This window comes from Physeter macrocephalus, unplaced genomic scaffold (assembly GCF_002837175.3).
Source record: "Physeter macrocephalus isolate SW-GA unplaced genomic scaffold, ASM283717v5 random_409, whole genome shotgun sequence".
Classification (NCBI taxonomy): Eukaryota; Metazoa; Chordata; class Mammalia; order Artiodactyla; family Physeteridae; genus Physeter; species Physeter macrocephalus.
Window position 1 is genome coordinate 25,327 of NW_021145693.1, and position 11,198 is coordinate 36,524.

Below are 11,198 nucleotides of genomic sequence, written 5' to 3' on the forward strand. Positions count from 1 at the left end.
TGGGACCTGTAGGGAAAAGAAACCTTCTCGCCACAAATTAAATTCATGTATACGTCAGACGAGGGCGTCAGTTTAGGATTTCAATGGGCTCTCGGCCTAGTTAGAGGGCGGAAGTGTGGCTTACTTCCGCCCGAGTCCTCGATGGCCGCAGCAGAGGCCGGAAGGTCTGCGTGCTTTCTGGGTAGTGTAGGCATTAAGGGGAGTGGGCCGCACCAAATTAGTTAGGAGGGGGCCACTATCAAACTGTAATTTAAAATAATCACGTAAGGTGCTCTAGAGTGCACACGTTAGGAAGGGGTATCTGAGCGCTCACTCTCCGGGAATTTTGGACCCTCGCGCCTTTGCCTGACTTTCTTTCGCAGCGGCCTGCGCTCGCTCCCCCCCGGAAGTGCAGGTCCGGACTTCCGGTGAGCCCCGGGCGTCCGCGCGAGGCGGGGGCTGCGGCGGCGGCGGTGGGGGTTGCTGCTGTGAGGGGGCGGTGGCGGCTCCCACCGTAACGTTCCCTGACGAAGCGCAGCTGCGAGGCAGAGGCGTCCACCATGGTGAGCGGCCGGGCGGGCAGGGCGGGCAGGGCGAGCCGGGGCCGGGGTCAGGGCCGGGCGGGCGGACGTGGCGGCCGCAGAGGTGCCGAGTCACCGGCCTGAGCCCGCCGCCGCTCGAGACTGAACGCTGTCTCGCGTGTGTAGACCCGAGACGGCTTCCCACGAACAAGCCCCGGATCGGCTGGGGGGCTGTAGGGGGGAGGGGAGAGCTCACGGGCCAGTCCCGCGAGCTCGGTCCTGCCGGTCTGCGGCCCCGCCCCGCCGCCCTGGGCACCGCGGCCCCGAGACCCCTCATCCTTTGGGCCCCGGCGGCGCCCCTGGAGGGAGGGTGGTGGCCGCCGCGTCGGCGCGAGAACCACGAGGTTTAGAGAGGCGCGTAGTGTAGGCCACGAACGCGGGCAGTGGGGACTTGAAGCCGGGTATGCCTGCAGAGCTGTGTCAGCACCGCGCCGGGCGCTGCCGGTGTCAACGGTTTATGCGAGTTTATCCTTAGTGTGTCAGTTTCGGGTCCCCTCTCTCTCCTCAGGTTTAGCCACCTAACAGCTGAACACCTGCCGTGCGCCGGGCGGTGTGCTGGCGCCGGGGCTGTAAAGGGAAGTGGGACCGGGGCGGGAGGTCAGGTCCGTGGGTGGATGCGGGGCAGGTTGGCACCCGGTGTTCAGTACTTTGTGTCCATTTCCCTCTTTCGTGTTGCAAAGAGAAGACAGGGCTTAGATGGGGGGGATGTAGTGAGGAGGCCCCCACTTCTCTCCCCTCTTTCGTCCAGAATGCTGCTTCTGGCCAAGATTTTGTCGAACAGAATTCTGGTTGAAAGGAGAGGCACGGGTGTGAAAACTACTTTGCTGGCACTCCAGGGAGTGGAGAACCATTGGAGAGTTTAAGTAGGAGCTGCATCTGCATTTGTGGAAGACAGCTGGCGCAGCTTGCTGAGTTTGCAATTGCTAGTAAACTGTCTCATCAGTACCTGACTTTTCCTCTACTTAGTGTACAGTTGGAATCAAGTCAGGAAATACTCGCTTGTTTAAAAGTTTTTAGGTTGTAAAATAACACGTACCACAAATTTACCATTTTAACCATTTATAAGTGTATAGTTTAATGGTGTTAAGTATGTTCACGTTGTTGTGTAATGGAGGTCCAGAACTTTTTGGTCTTGAAAAACTGAAACTCTGTTCCCATTAAACAATTCCCCCTCCCCCCAGCCCCTGGCAACCACCATTTTTTTGTCTCTGAACTTGACTAGTTACTCTAAGTACCCCATATAAGCGGCATCCTACAGTGTTTGTTCTTTTGTGTCTGTCTTATTTCACTGAGCATTATGTTCTCAGAGTTCATCACCGTTGTAGCATATGTTAGAATTTCCTTCCTTTTTAGGGCTGAACAATATTCCGTTGTATGGATGGACATTTTCTTTATTCACTCATCTGTTGATGGGTATTTGGGTAGTTTCCAACTTTTGGCTATTGTGAAGAGCGCTGCTGTGAACCTGGGTGTACAAATATACCTTCGAGACCCTGCTTCCAATTCTTTTGGGTATATACCCTATTGTGCAATTTTATATCCTTTCTTTTTGACACGTCACAGTAATTGCAGTGCTTTGGGAAGACCCTAGATTGCTAGCAGCATGTGTTCTGAGCCTCATTATAACCTACAATGTAAGAGCTGGGATCTTAGCTTTGTGATGGCATCATGTCTAGGCTTTACTTATGAAAGGCATGGAGGGAGTGCCATGGTGTGGCACCACGTGAGACCACTTTGGAGGAGTGCTAGCCCTGGCCCTGGGCAGAGCAGGGAAGGTTCCCAGAGCAAGGAAAGGGTGGTCCTGGGAGCCAGGGGAAGGGGGAGGGGTGCAGACCTGAGCGCCCGCTCTTATCACTGTTCCGTTTTCTGCCTGCTCCCTCTCCTGGCTTCAGGTGTCTGCAGAGAAATCCTTCCTGACCACCCACTTAAAATAGCGTTCCCAGGAGCTCTTGGTCCTTTACCCTCTCTTGTGCTCAGAATACTGACACACAGATGGTTTTCTGTTTTGTTTCCCTTGTCTTGAATGTCAGCTCTGCCAGGGCAGAGGTTGTAGCTCTTTTGTTAGTGATGTTTACCTGGTGCTTGGAGACCAGAACCTGGCAGATAGTGGCACTCCTAAACGGGATAAGGAGAGGAAAAGTGGTCCAGGCCAAGGGAGCAGCCCGGCAGGGTCATGGCCGTCGTAGGAGACCTGGGGGACGGGAGGCCTGGGGGATGGGGGTCCGGGGGCGTGAAAGAGGTGAAGGACAGGCTTGCTGGGGGCAGTTTTATACTTTAGTAAGATGCACCGTCTGAAAATGGTGGGGACCAGGTTGCCGGGACAGACTGGATGTGCCAGCCGGCAGAAGCCGCTGTGAGGTGCGTCCTGTTCCCAGGAGGTGCTCACTGGGTGCAGGTGTGTCTTGCTCTTGAGCGTTGACACCCTGACCCACTCTAGCTGTTGACAGAAGAAACGTGCCTTCGTTCTGTGTTAACTGCAGCATCTCTTTCCTCCTTCCAGTTCTCCTTCAACATGTTCGACCACCCGATTCCCCGGGTCTTCCAGAACCGCTTCTCCACGCAGTACCGCTGCTTCTCCGTGTCCATGCTCGCGGGGCCTAATGACAGGTCAGATGTGGAGAAAGGAGGGAAGAGTATGTGCTGTTTTTATTTTGAATCGTAACCTTTCCTGCCCTAGGCCTGCAGTACTCATAGTCCTTGGCAGCTCTCATTTTGCATGTGTGACGGAGGCTAGTTACCGTCAAGATGTCGTCAAGGTGTCTTGGCTAAGGGGTGCGGGGAGGGGTCCTGATTATGATTAGATTTATGGCTGATAGCCATTTGGTTTCACCAAATAAATTATAGCTAGTAAAACTTGTTGTGAACAATCATGAAATTCCGGCTGCCCCACAGGTATTGTTTAATACTTTCATTAAGCTATAACAGAAAGTGCACTTTGACTTTTGTTCTGTTGTTTTTTGTTTTCTTAATATCTCCTAAATGTTTTTTCCACAGTAATTATGCCACCCTCAGCCCTCGACCAACTCAGTAAGTACTTTGTACCTGACTTGAGAATGGAGGTGATGTGAACACGGGCGCTGGGACCAGGCACAGACCCCTCGCCGCACAGGCAGAGGTGTCTTTCAGCGCGGCTGGTTGGGAGTCGTCCCTGGAGGGTGCTCGCTGGGCTGGGAGGCTGGGGCCAGTGGGTGCTCGGCTCTGGGTCCACTCCTCTGGCACCCCCACCCCACCCCGGGTCCTATTAGGACTAAAGGAAGGTGTGAGCGCTGGTGCTCTTCACGTTGCTGGGGCAGCCGATGCTCTTGGCTGGATGCACTGAGTTTTCCCCTAAAGGATGGTGGTGGCCCCCAAGGGGACTCCGCGCTCAGGTCTTTCATCTCCCCAAGCTTCTTGCCTCAGCTCCAGCCACAGTTCTAACCCCTCTGCCCCAGGAGCTGCTCCCCTTGCCCCGTCCCGCCTCTTACCAGGAGCAAGAAAGGCCCAGGGTTGGGAGACTGGCCACGCTTTTCCCCCTTTCCCCGACTCCCCACTCCCATGGGAGCAGCTCGGAGACCTCACACCCCTGGCCCCACTCCACCCGGACTAGGATGCCCTGACCATGGGCACAGTCATTGCCTTTTGAGACTTGGGGGTCTTTTTGGTGTGGGTTCTGAGGCAGGAGATGTGTTGGCCTCTGGGCCGGGAGGGTCCACGCTCTGTGTTGGGTGCACATTGGGCAGCTCGGTAAGGGCCGGGCGCCAGCTCTGGTGTGGCTACAGCTTGGGCTCTGCACCTTGCCCAGCCTGACTCCAGGCTAGTGACTGGGCCTTTCTGAACCTTGGTGTCCTCACCTTTAAATGGGGGCATGACGTCATCTGTGGGGACTGTTCTGCGGCAGGAGCGCCTCCTGGATGGTGCCTGTGGTGTGTGTGTAAACAGCCAGGGCCCTGTGGCACCAGGCAGGGGCAGGAGGTGGCCCTTAGCCAGCAGGGCCTAACTGACGGCAGCAGTGGCTGCACCCACAGAGGGAGGGCTTTAGCTCTGCCGGAGGGTGGGTAGAGCCGGGGGCATGGCCCTCAGGCAGGCCCCTGTCGTCCCAGAGCGGGGAGCAGGGCCCTGAGAGTCTGCCTCATGGGTGGAGCTGACCCAGGACTAAGACCAGGTGTGTTGGCAAGTGGGTATTAGAGGAGACTGGGGAAATGGGACAGTGGGGCTTAGTTCGGTGCTGTGCAGACCTCGTAAGTCATGGAAGGAGCTGTCCAGATGAGATCTCACGGGGAGTCCTGGTTAGTAAAAAGGGTCACTGCTCAGGGTGTGGAGGAGATGAGGGGGTGCGGAAGGCTCGGGCGCCCCAAGGCACTTCTCTAAATCAAAAAAATGCAGTTTGAAAACTACTGGACTGAGGAACATGGGGGTCTCTTCCAATGGCAGGAATCTCGGACCCTTGATTGGAGCCTGATCAATCCATTCACCCTGACCCACCTCAGTCTACTCCACAGCCGGGAGGTGCCCTGCTGACGGAGGGCCTGGCGTCCAGGCCTTTGGCCACCACTTCCAGTATCCCAGTCGCCCATGGTGATGGGGGGACAGCCTCCCACCCAGGCTCATTATCCAATTTGCTTCTCCAAATTTTTCGGGAGATCCCAAATAGAGTCTACCTTACCTCCTGCCACTGAGTCAACTTCTGTTGCCACGTTTGCCTAAATCTACAAGCTAAAGTTGATCTCAGTGGTCAAGCCCCAGACCTGGGCCAGAGGCCTAGGTTGACCCCCAGCATGGCCATTCTGGGCTGTGTGACCCTGGGGCACGTTGCCAGACCTGTGTGCCTTAGTCCCCCGTAGATAAAGGGGCGAGGACAGTACCCACCTCACTGTCCCGTGAAGGCTGAGCAAGGGCCTGGCACAAGGCAACACGGTCCTGTCAGTCTGTCCCAGACCACTCCCCCGGGTTACTGACTCCTGGGTCCTCCTGCCTCGCAGCACCAGACCTTCCTTTCTGCGCCCCCTGCACTCCTGAGTCAGCAGGCCTCCAGCCCCACACATGGCCCCCACCTCAGGACCCCTGGCGGGAGGGGACACACTGGGTCCCTGCTGCAAGCCCACACTGCTGACCGGTCCTGCCCGGCCTGCTCCCTGCCGACTGCTCGCACACCTGGTCCCTGTGCCCAGTCTCGCCTGGTTGCCAGCAGTTCCCGAACCAGCCTGGCTCCCCTCCCTCTATGCCTTTGCTTGGGCTGCTTCCTCTGCCTGGACTTCCCTCCCCTGGAGGACATCCCCCAGCAGCCGTCCTGGCTGCCCTGCCTCCCGCCCCACCCTTCCCCATCACAAGCATCTGGGCACGCTCTGGTCTTCTAACTGGAAACCTCTGAAAGAGGGATTTTGCCCAGCACCTGGTTGGCACTTAAACTGTTCGTGAATAAATGCACGAACACGTCACTTTTTACAAGTGGGATTTCCGATAGTCAAAAGTATAAGCTGGGGCTTCCCTGGTGGCGCAGTGGTTGAGAGTCCGCCTGCCGATGCAGGGGACGCGGGTTCATGCCCCGGTCCGGGAAGATCCCACATGCCGCGGAGTGGCTGGGCCCGTGAGCCATGGCCGCTGAGCCTGGGCGTCCGGAGCCTGTGCTCTGCAACGGGAGAGGCCAAAACAGTGAGAGGCCCGCGTACCACAAAAAAAAAAAAAAAAAAAAAAAGTATAAGCTGATGCTGCGTTCCTGACTCAGCAAACATTCCTGAGGTCTGGCAGGAGCACAGGGTCTGCTGGGCAGTTAGACACCCAGGGGCTCAGTACCACGTAGGTCCCAGTGCCTGCTGGGGGAGGGAGGCACTTCCCTGGGGAGGGTCTGGGGACAGGGTTTCTCTCCCTGGAAGAAGCCGAGCCTCATACCTCGCTCTTCTTTTCAGGCCGACTTAACATCACCTACCCCATGCTGTTCAAACTGACCAACAAGAACTCGGACCGCATGACACACTGTGGCGTGCTGGAGTTTGTGGCTGACGAGGGCATCTGCTACCTCCCGCACTGGGTGAGTGGCCCTAGGCTGCTACGTGGGGCGGCAGGGACACCCTCCGCCTGTGCACAGTCCTGCCCCCACAGCAGAGGGACACGCCTCGCTGCAAACATCACGTGTGGCTGTGGACACAGGGTGCTCCCGGAGCTGGGGATGGCTGCTCACCTGGTGGCCTGGAACCCACAGCCATGCTGCTTTTAACTGCCATTTTCTGTGTCAGCCTTTTTTGAAAACCGTGGAGCAGGAGTATTTTTCATGTGGTCTGAGTACAGAGTTTTAGATTTTTATAAGTTTTCTCACCCCTTTAGTAGTTTGTCTGCCCAGTTCTGTCACTGTGTGTGTGTTTGTGTCGACACTTGTCTGTACCTGAGTCTGTCTCAAGCACTCAGCCTCGTTGCCATGGGAATGAAGGCTCTCTGCACTTAGGCTGGTCCGATGCCATCCACGTCCAGAGGCAGGCAGAGCCGCGCCTGCACTGTAGGGTGGGGCCTGCAGCAGCCAGAAGTCTGTGGGGGCGGGGCTGGGGGGGCCGGGCCCCACCACCCCCAGTGTGAGGGCCCCACGGCTGCCCTGCTCCATTCTGGATCTGGGCGTGTCCCTTTGACCTTAAGCACTGTCTTCTGTGACAGCTGGCCACAGTCAGTGTTGTAGGTGCTTCAAAGGTGCCTGAGGGCCCTTGTCTTTCTAAGGTCATATGGGGAAATCCAGTGTCTAGACCGTGTAGAGAGGAGGGTCTCCAGGCAAAGGCTGGCTTGGCTCTCTCCTTCCCTCCCCCCTCAGCCCAGCCCCCACTCTCCCAGCTCTGGCACGCTCAGCGTTGGGAAACCCACAGAGGGGACTTTGTGTCCTTCTCTTCATACTCATTTATGTTGGGGTGCTCAGAGACCCCTCAGTCTGCAGGCAGAGTTGGGAATGCACCCCAAGGCCTCCCTGCCACTAGGGAGATGCTCTGAAGAGCGTCCCGCCTCTCCTGCACAGCCAAGGGTCCCTGCCGCAGCCATGGCTGACCTTCTAAAGGAGTGGCCTTAACTCATATTTTGAGATTAAATATGAATAGAAGTTTGAAGCTTCCTCCTCTCCTGCCGTGGTGACCTTGCCCATTTCCCCTGGGCCATTCCCCCTCCCGAGCCTGGGTCCTTCCTGAGTGCTAGGCCCAGCTGGTGTCCTGTGCTGCTTCCTTGCCCACAGGGGAACTCTTAGTCACTCCTCAAAGCCCAGACCCAACCCGGTTCCCTGCTCACGTGCCCGCACCTCGCGTCACGGGCACCAGGCCTTGTCCCACTATCTGTGGAGCGCCATGGGTGGCTGAAGTGTTGGGCAGTGACAGCTTCCCCAGGCCCCTCTGTGGCTCGTCCTTAGTGAAAGAGAAGGGGGGACACTGGGGGACACTGTTCCTGTAAGGCTTTTCCTCCAACCTGCAGACTTGGAGTTTGGCTGGACTCGTGTCCAGGCTCTCAGACCACTTTGGGCCAGAAAGGTAACTGAATCCTTTTGCCTGGAAACATCCCATCCCCAGGGAAGCCTCTGTAGGTAGCATGGAGCTGCCTGCTGTCCTCTTCCTGGGCTGGCTTTGCAGCTCTTGCCAGGAGCAGGTGGTGCTTGGGGTTTCCCAGCTGCTGTTGCAGAGCCGGCTCGAGGGTCTCCCGACCCCAGTGAGTGTGTGAGCAGGTGCTTTCTTTCTGTCGGCTGAGTGGCAGGCTCCATCCCACCCTGAGCTCCAGGCAGCCCTGGTGGATGGGCAGGGAGCAGGCACTGGTGGACGGACGAGGTCAGCTATGACCTGAAGGCCGTGGAACCTGGGTGGGTACGTGGAGCTCCCCACATGGCCCTTGCTAGCTGTGTACGTTTGAAGCTTTCTTTAAGAAGGTTTGAAATAAGAAAAGCAAAAAACCATTCCAGGATGTGCAGGGGTGCTCACTTCTCGGATCCCAAGCTTCAGGTCCTTGCTGCGCCCTAGGACCTCGGGCCCATGTTTGTCTCTGTCTCATTTCTCATCTGGCCTCTACCTGGTAGAGCGGCTCCACAGACGCCCTGGAGCAGACACCCAAGGCCTAGGCTGTGGGCCGTCCCTGACAAGGCCAGCCTGCCTGGGGCTGTCATCCTCCCGCCTCCAGTGTAGCTCAGCTGGCCCTGGGGCCTTGGGAGTCAGGTGAAGTTGCGGAGGTGGGGCCGGGAGGAAGGTGTCCCTGTGGAAACGCTCCGGCCCTGGGAGGCCTAAAGCTGGCGGATGAGCCCGCATCTGCCACCCTTCCAGCAAGTGGTTTCTTCAGGTGCTCCCGCTGTGGTGGCCCCGGCCACACCCCTACTGCCTCCTATCTTCTTCACCCTCCAGATGATGCAGAACCTGCTGCTGGAGGAGGGGGGCCTGGTTCAGGTAGAGAGCGTCAACCTGCAGGTGGCCACGTACTCCAAGTTCCAGCCCCAGAGCCCCGACTTCCTGGACATCACCAACCCCAAGGCCGTGTATCCTTCTGAAGCAGAACGCGTTCCTCTGAGCCGGGGAGGGCTGTGCCAGCTGGTGGCGGGCGACAGTGAGTCCTTGGTTGTGTCTGTGCCTGCTTTGGGGACCACACACTTGTCGTGATTGACATTGTGACATGAGAACAATGGCGTGGGGCCAGCCCGTCTACATGGCTCAGGGGCCTCACGAGCGTGCTGGGCGCTCTCTGGACGCTCCCCGGAGGGCAGGTGGAGCCCTTCCTCTGGGTGGCCGATGACACTGGCAAAAAGCCCAATGTGTTCTGGTCGGAGGGCAGCTCGTCTGCCTCTCAGCTCCCCCGTGCTCAGGCATGGGGAGCCCTGTCTTAGTACGTTTTCTATCTCTCAGCAGAGGAAAGCAAAGGCATCAGGTCTTTGATTTTTTGCGTGTTCTCTGAACGTAAGCCAGCCATGTGTGTGGTCAGTCCACCACCTATTTATTGTTTAAAAGGCATGCTTGTAAAAAACTCAGTTGAACAACACAGATTGTTTAAAAAAAATAAAAACAAATTATTTCCACCCTCTCCACCTGCACCCTGTCCCCAGCCAGAGCCAGGAGCACGCTGCTGCTGCTGGCCATGTCCCAGATGCCACTGGGCTGTGTGGAGGCCTCCGCTGGCCATGTCTGTGGACGGGCATGTCGAGCCCCCTGTGTTGGGCATACGGGGTACTGGGCGCTCTGCTCACAGCAGGTGTGGACAGTGCGCATGCCCAGGATTGGGGCCTGCTGGCCTCTGCACTGCAGCCCCTTGTGTGGTCTTCGGTATGGAGTCCTTTTGCTTGTGCTGCAGCAAACACATACCAGGTTGCTTTCAGAGACAGTGTCTCTTGGCACAGTTACTCATGACCGCAGAGAAAGGGTGCCCCTTCCATGGGCCGCGGTGCACCAGGCTCTGCTCAGGGTCTGAGTCCAGGCAGCACAGAGCCGGCTCTGCCCTCGGTCCCTGGGGGCCATGTCCAGCAGCTCAGAGTCACCAGGAGGAGTCGAGGGAAGGGCACCCCTGCAGCTGGCATTGCACACAGGGGGGCAAAGAGGGCGTGTACCCCAGACTCTTCATGAAGCTGCCAGCGGCCCGGGAGGCCGTTTGACAAAGAGAAGTGAATGTAGACATGGGCTCCTCTGCCCTCAGCCTCTCACCCAGGTGTTCCGTGTCTCAGTGGCACATCTGGAGCCACGTTTTGTGTTTGACCTTTGTATTTAAAACAATTCTGTAAATTGACGAGGATGATTTGATTAAAATATTCCATTTGATTGGGCATTATTCCCTTGTCTGGGCATTTGGGTTACTCAGTTTTTAAGAACTTATTATTATTTACTATTATAAAAAGGGCTTACAGGCTACTCTTTCCCTTAAAATTTTTGTTATTAAATATTTTTATTTGAAACATACCACCAAATATGTGTTATCATCCAAAAGATAGAAACAACAAAAGTGTAAATGAAAACATCTTTGCCTTTGGGGGACTTTTGAGGGGACTTATTTATGTTTTTCAATTTTTTTTCCCCCTGTGCTCCCATAGGATTTTAAAAATCAACTTGTTGAGGTATAATTTACATGCAGTAAAATGTACACTTGAGCGAGTTTGACAGATGCATCCCCTGTGTATTCAGAGCTTGGCCGTCCTCCCAGAAGGGCCTTTGTGCCCCTTTATACCCATCCTCAGCCAACCCCCAGCCCCAGCAGCCTCGGCTGCCTCCCACCTCAGAGATGTGCCTTTCTCAGGGTTTGGAGTGGGGTCTCACCACTCTGTGGCTGGTTCTTCCCCAGAGTGAGGTTCACCCCATTACTGTGTCATTACTGTGTTAGAACTGCTTCCTTCTCGTTGCTGAGTAATGGCCACGTGTCTTTGAGCCCCAGCTGGGCACATGTCTGTCCAGTACACAGTGTGACTCAATTCTCTAAATGCCTTGTGGAAATTTGTTTCAGATTTGAGGGCTCCATCTTGCTATGTTGCCTTGACAGTGTGTGTCTGCAGGTTAGAAAACGCATTGAGAAACTTTGCGTGTCTGACCACCGGGGATGTGATTGCCATCAACTACAATGAGAAGGTGAGTGTCTCAGCTTTCGGATGCCGGGGCCCTCACAGCCGTGAACAGGAGCCTATGTGCTCTCTCGCTCTCTCGCTCTCTCTCTCTCTCTCTCTCTCTCTCTCTCTCTCTCTCTCTCTCT

General features: G+C 56.3%; 1 protein-coding gene across 2 annotated transcripts in view; it reads left to right on the forward strand.

The window, feature by feature from the left end:
• Positions 1 to 386: 386 nt before the first annotated feature.
• UFD1 (ubiquitin recognition factor in ER associated degradation 1) overlaps positions 387 to 11,198 on the forward strand; it is a 20,653-nt gene continuing 9,841 nt past the window's right edge. The window contains exons 1-6 of one of the 2 annotated variants that reach the window (XM_024120711.3): positions 387 to 542; positions 3,061 to 3,193; positions 3,555 to 3,587; positions 6,443 to 6,564; positions 8,882 to 9,080; positions 10,956 to 11,077. In XM_024120711.3, the coding sequence (XP_023976479.1) occupies positions 540 to 542; positions 3,061 to 3,193; positions 3,555 to 3,587; positions 6,443 to 6,564; positions 8,882 to 9,080; positions 10,956 to 11,077 (612 nt within the window). In that variant the 5' untranslated portion in view covers positions 387 to 539. The remainder of the gene's footprint in view (positions 543 to 3,060; positions 3,194 to 3,554; positions 3,588 to 6,442; positions 6,565 to 8,881; positions 9,081 to 10,955; positions 11,078 to 11,198) is intronic. The other variant, XM_007119071.4, reaches the window with a different exon arrangement.